Genomic DNA, 6,647 nt, shown 5'->3' with positions numbered 1-6,647 from the left:
GCTTGCACGTTCCTTCTGGGTTCTGCCTTCTTAGCGAAGCTCTGCATTTCCCCCTCAGCTCTCTCTAGATTCGACTCTAACAGGTGAATTAGACACAGCCACTGCCTCAGGAGTTTACAAAGCAACACATGATGAGTGCTGCAGCCTGAAGAATGAAATGCTTTCAAGCAGCGGTTCTCAACCTGTGGGTCGCGACCCCTTTGGCAATCGAATGAGGGGTCGCCTAAGACCATCCTGCATATCAGATATTTACATTACGATTCATAACAGTAGCAACTTCACAGTTATGAAGTAGCAACGAAAATAATTTTATGGTTGGGTCACAACATGAGGAACTGTGTTTAAAGGGCCAGAAGGTTGAGAACCACTGCTTTAGAGGTTCCCAGATTAAAAGGGAATGGGAGGGATGGCTTGTCAGGGGATCAGCAATAATATGGAGACATGCAAGTGTGTAATACAAGGAGCACCTTGACAGGCAAGCATACTACACAATGTTTATTTTTACATAATAAATAAGTGGCAAAGGGAATACAGGAAAGGAAATATTCATGAAATCAAAGTCACTAAAGTGCTTTCCAACACAAATTTTAAAAGACCAAGGAACCTGGTCTGATCTTAAAACACTGTTTATAAATAATCAACAATTGTTTAGATATGGCCCATGTTATTTCCAAAAGAAAGGGGAAAGCATGCTTTGTCATTATTTTTTACAAACTCCAACACACATAGCATATCAAATGAAACTCAGGAGAATGCAAAATTATTGCCTGGTGAGAAAATCGAACTGTCTGAAGTCAAGTTCAAGATAAAGGTAATATAACTCATTCATATGTCCGCATGGGGTCTTCACTATCTATGAAGACATCTGATTCTCTTGTGGTTAAGTAATTATATTTTCGAGTTCAGAGTGAGGATATCAGACCTAACCCATTAATTGAAACAAATCTCAAATGATGCCCAGCAGTGAAAATGCTGTTTGAACAAAAATCTTCCCTCCTCAAGTTCTACAGAAGACAATAAAATGTTTACACCACATTAACTGGTTCAAGTGCCTTTAAGGAGTATTTCCACTCTAGAGCAAAACAGAGTTTATCCCAAGTCACCCATTTGTCTTCTTAAAACGAATGGCATTGAATTTTATCCTGACACTAGCAGGAAACCCAACTGAGATGATTTGTCCTGGACAACTTCTGTTTTTTGAAAAAGCCAAAGTGAAGAATATCCAACCTTTGAGGGTGGGACCTGTGGGCCTCAGAAGGCTCCCACCTTCCTAGGCTGGAGCCCCTCCGAATCTTGAGCACTGGCCCCCTGGTGCACCATCTTGGTTTCCTGCCATGTGGAGCTGGAGAGATCAATGGCAACATCTTCCAAGTTACTCTCAGGGCTGGCTGCATTGGCGATGCTCCGGGATCTTGCCTGACTTGGACTAGAACCTTCCTTGAGGTGGTCAGGGCCCCAGAGTTCAGCCAGCTTTTCTTCATTTCCTGGTTTCCTTATCACCCCTGTGGATTTTTTATGCATCCCTTGCAAAAAAAAAGGAAAAGGGGGGGAAAAACAGATATCTTTAAAGTCAGCAATTAATTTCTTCTACGTTCTTTTTCTCTAAGTCCCGTTAGAATTGCCCTTGTCAGCACCTCTCTCTGGCTCCTCAGGAGAGTCACATAGGTAACTCCCACTGGTAGGGGTTGAAAGCTGGTGTGTGCCAGCCAGGTGCAGCCAGCAAAGTTGCCTCGTTTAGATGACATAGGGACTTTTAAAATTTTATTTTGAAAATTGTTCACAACATTTTAAAATCAGGAGATTATACATCAAAAGCCAGACTTCCAGCTTCTCTCAAAAACTCAGAAGGTCTGGCAGCACTGGGCCCAGTTTCTTGTATGGCCACGAACCAGCAGATGCCAGTAGGGACCCCCCACCCACCCACTCCACCCCTGGTCCTATAAGCCCAGAGGGGTGAGCTTCCTTTCCCACTGAATTTCCTCTCTCTCAGCCTCTTCCTTACCTAGGAGCCAGGGCGCACAGACACCAGCCAGGCTGTCCTCGGCGGAGTTGAGGACAGAGTCCGGCAATGGGATGCAGTGTCGCACCATGGCCCCGTAGAGCCCATACTCGGCCATCATGCTGCTGCCGCCCCAGCGCTTCTCCTGCTTCCGCCACTTCGCCCTCCGATTTTGAAACCAGACCTGGTATGAGGCAGGACACACTGTGACTAGGGCGCTTGGAGGGGTCTCTGAGCGGGGAGTTCTTAAATGGGCCAACTCGGGGAGCTCATAAGACCCAAGTAACTGTGCCCACTGTTCACTCAAAACTTACAGGGCCTCGTTGTGGGGTAATGTGTGACCACTTTCCACTGAAGTTTTCCATAGAGTTGATAAAAACAAAAGTAAAGTATTCTTCCCCTCATAGTGCGAAGGAGTCAACTATAATGTTTTCTGGTTTTTCTCATGGTTTGGAAAGAGGTCACTCAGTCAATGAATGGCCCATTCTAATCTCAGGTTTTTGGGTTGCTGGTGATATTTCTCATAGAAAACTGTTAGCCTAATAAAGGAATAAGATTAAATATTATTTAGCTGTAAAAAAGAGTAGTTTGTGGCATATCTTCTGACCTGGACAAATGTCTAAGATGTGTTGTCAAGCAAAGAGGCAGAGTTGTATAATATGATACCTTTTTGTAAAAACAAGACAAAATTCTACATGTATGTGAGTGTATACATCGTTCAGGGCCAGATATATATGCCATGGAGGCAAAGTGCAGAAAGGCCACATCAGGCTACTTATATTGGTTTCTTTGAGGTTTTATAGGGATGGATGGTCACTTCCTTTTATTGGTATATCTTTGTATCATCTCTAGTTGCAGCACACAGCATTGTGATTTTAAAGAATGTACACTAATAAGAGAGAAACATGCAAATTGGTATCATTCCACTACACCCACCAGCCAATCAGGGTGAGTATGCAAATTAGCCCAACAAAGATGGCAGTTAATTTGCATATGCAGGCGAGGAGAGAGGACTGAAGATGACTGAAGACTGAAGAAAGGGGCTGTGGCTGGACCAAAGGCCTGGGTCCCAGGTGCCAGAGGAAAACCGGTGCCGGCAGCCAGGGGAAGGAAGGCCTAGTGCGTGAATCTTCGTGCAATGGGCCTCTAGTGACTTAATAAAAGGAAAAAAGGCATGTAGGTTACCAGGGATATCCTCTTACATAAACACAAGGAAGGCTCTAGCACTATGGTGCCTGCGGCTGAGTGGCCCTCAGTTTGCCTGTGTGGGGAATGTGTGTTTGGCTGTTTGGAAGTGGCTGTGGATCACACTGGCTGTGAAGTTAACATGCTCTCTACGGTGTCTTTGGGAAAGAGAAGGGAACCCCAGACACCTGTATTCGGTCTTCAGGGAGCTCAGTCTTCATGGCCAGCATTTCCCGGGCATACACATCAGGGTAGTGTGCCTCACTGAACGCCTTTTCCAGCTCTTCCAGCTGCTGGTTGGTGAAGACAGTCCTGCATGGAAGCCCGGAGGACATGTGGGCACATGGCCAAAGGAGGATGCCAGGCTTCCCAGCGCAGGGAGCCTGTGCCTACCTCCCCCATCATCCACACCCCAAAAGGCCACCTCATAATAACTGAATACCCCACTTCTGAATGATTAACCTTTGGAAAGTTTGGTTCAAATAAGAGTTTTCAGCATTTTTTCCCCTCCTCAATGTATTCATCAACTCATTCTAAGAAGACCCATTTTAAAGACCCACAAAATTGTGTCTTTTAAATGCTGCAAAGATTGTCCTGCAGCCTCCTGGGATTTGCAAAATTATGTTCCTAAATGGTTACTGTACCCTTCCCACTGCCAACCTGGAGCCCACTGGGCTTCCTGTAATGCAGGACCACCCACTCTCAGATGCTGTGTGTCCCGGGGAAAGGATCAAAGAGGATGGCCTGGCCCCGTACCTGTGCCGCCTCTTTTTCCTCTTGCCAGGGTTTGGGGACACCTTCAGGTCACTCCTGTTTCCAGGTAGGCTTTCCTCATCTGTTGCCATAACGAGAAAGGGAGGACTTTAAAGGTGAGCATAATCTTCACTTTATTTTCTGGAATTTAATACAAGGATTAAACCTATGAACTTGTTGAAAAATCTGGGTAATATTTAGCTTAATACAAGCTAGCATTTTTAGCACTCACTACCATCCAGGTTCTGTGCTCAGCATTGTTCATGCATTATCGCAATTCTTCTTCATAAAATTAGAGAACTCCGAGGTAGCTGCTATTAGTATCCTATTCCTACAGATGAGGAAATGGAGGTACAGATAGATTAAGTAATCTGTCCATGATCACACAGGTACTAAATGGTGAAGTTGGGATTCAAACCCCAGACTGTGTGAAGCCAAAGCTAATCGAATTTTCTATCCCCACTCAGCTCTCAAATTCATCCATTTCCTTCTGCTTCCAACTTCCTTATCTTAATCAGCACACCAACATTTCTCAAAGGAGGGCTGAAGTTTGTGACATCAGAAGTCTTGTCAAAACTGCACTCCTGCCCCAGCACGTTTGGCTCAGTGGATAGAGCGTGGGCCTGCGGACTGAAGGGTTCCAGGTTCGATTCTAGTCAAAGGCACATGCCTGGGTTGCAGACTTCATCCCCAGTAAGGGGAGTGCAGGAGGCAGCCAATCAATGCTTCTCTCTCATCATTGATGCTTCTATATCTCTCTCCCTCTCCCTTCCTCTCTGAAATCAATAAACATACTTATATTTTAAAATTTTATATTTTATTTTATATTTTAAAAACTGCACTCCTTGCCCTGCTGTATCAGTTCTGAATCTCTGGATGTGGGGTCCAGAAACTCATTCTTGACAAATATGCCTAGATGATTCTTAGGTGCACTTGAAAAAATATTAAGAACTCTACTACGCTTTATCTTTTGATAGCCTTTATATTAAAAGATCCGGATAAAAAGGAAGGTTAGAATATCAAATTATTGTCAGATTCACTGTTAAAAGGCACTTTTGCCTCAAAGAATGAAAAATAAATTAAAGGAAAAATATTAGTTTTACTCCAACATCAGTTAGCTCACCAGAAAACTGTATGCTTAGATTATAATGCCCATGCTGTCCAATCAGGTTCCCTTAGACACACATCATTGAACATATGAAATGTGGCTGGCCCAAACTGAGACCTGCTGTAAATGTAACATATTCTGTTGATTTAGAAGACTTACTACCCCAAAAGTAAAATATTAATGATTTTTAGATTCATTATATGTAAATGTTATTCTATATGTAGTGGATTAAATATAATATAGTATTTAAATTAATTTCACCTGTTTATTTTTCCTTTTTAATGTGTGGCTCAGTTGGTTAGGTGTTGTACGTGCACTGAACAGTTGCTGGTTTGATTCCCAATCAGGGCACATACCTGGGCTGTGGACTCAGGCTGGACCCTCCAGGCCCAGTAAGGGGCATGCAGGAGGCAGCCAATTGATGTTTTGCTCTACATGGATGTTTCCCTGTCCTTCCTCTCTCTCTAAAATATCAATAAAAAATCTTTTTTAAAAGAGACATTTTCTTCACACTCTCAGACACATATTTCTATTGGGTAGCATTGCTCTTGATCTTCCAGAAATTCCCTCACAGACTAAGATTTAGTTGCATTTTGCTTTTCATTTTATCAGTGCCCACAGAGAAAGATCCCATCCTATGATAGGTGGTTTCTGCATTTTTAGGAGGGTGAGGGCTAATTGAGGGTTCATTTTATTTTATAGACTCATGAAATAAAGTCCTTTTGGAGTTGAGCAAAAGCTCACTTGCCTACTGCCTTCCTTTTATCAGTGGAGACCCAGCGTACCCTTTTTGCCTTGGCTGCCTGGATGCGCAGCTCTAGAGTCTACTGCATAGTTCCTCTGAGTCCACCTTTTCTTGTGTAATTTTCCCTAGCGCCCTAAACGTCTGTTTCTAGGCCCTTGTCCTTTAAAGAATGTTATTGTTTCCTTCTCTTTCCCCGTAATCCCCATCGATGTCTTTGAGGAAATCTGTGGGCTTGGAACAAAATGCTAAACCTAACTACTATGAAATTGACGAGGCTGCTTCCTTTCTCAAGGGTAGGGAGGAGGAGGGGCGGCGCCAGGAGAGAAGCGAGGCGCTCTTCGCGGACCCGTCAATCATTCAATCAATTCTGCAAAGGCGTGAGCGCCCACGGGTTGCCGGGTTCTGTGTTGCTGGTGGTAAAACAGGCTCAGGCCTTCCCGACCTACGCGGTTCCCGGGGTGGAAATGCGCGCGGGGCGGAGGGGAAAGGCCCTCAGCAGAGCCAGACCAGTGCTGGGTACTCCAGACCCCCAGGATCGGTCCGAAATCCGGGGTGGGGGTGGGGGGAATGGTCTTCACCAGAATCCGAGGATAGCCAGGGATTTAGGAAGAGGCAAGAGGGGGTGCGAGTGCGGGGATGCGCCTCCCTGGACCCCGCGGGGATCTGGGGTCCCGACCTCCCTTGGATCTCTAGGATCTGGGGGTGGGCTGACGTTGCGTTACTCCTGCGCGGCCCAAACCCGAGGGAACAGGGTCAGGATGGGATGGGATGGCCTAGTTACCCGACGTGGAGACGCTTTCGCTGCGCTGCTGGCGGCCAAGCTGGGACGGCGGGCGGCGGAGGGCTGGTGGGGGCGC

The 6,647-nt window shown here is 45.4% G+C and overlaps 1 protein-coding gene across 1 annotated transcript in view; it reads right to left on the bottom strand.

Moving 5' to 3' along the window:
- Positions 1-615: 615 nt before the first annotated feature.
- The window catches only part of VSX1 (visual system homeobox 1), an 11,337-nt gene continuing 5,305 nt past the window's right edge, over positions 616-6,647 (bottom strand). Inside the window, exons 2-6 of the mRNA XM_006755247.2 lie at positions 6,572-6,634; positions 3,941-4,019; positions 3,373-3,496; positions 2,003-2,183; positions 616-1,523 (exon numbers count right to left, since the gene is read on the bottom strand). Of these exons, the coding sequence (XP_006755310.1) occupies positions 1,252-1,523; positions 2,003-2,183; positions 3,373-3,496; positions 3,941-4,019; positions 6,572-6,634 (719 nt within the window). The 3' untranslated portion in view covers positions 616-1,251. The remainder of the gene's footprint in view (positions 1,524-2,002; positions 2,184-3,372; positions 3,497-3,940; positions 4,020-6,571; positions 6,635-6,647) is intronic.

This window comes from Myotis davidii, unplaced genomic scaffold (genome assembly GCF_000327345.1).
Source record: "Myotis davidii unplaced genomic scaffold, ASM32734v1 scaffold733, whole genome shotgun sequence".
NCBI lineage: Eukaryota > Metazoa > Chordata > Mammalia > Chiroptera > Vespertilionidae > Myotis > Myotis davidii.
This window is presented reverse-complemented; position numbering and strand designations above follow the sequence as displayed.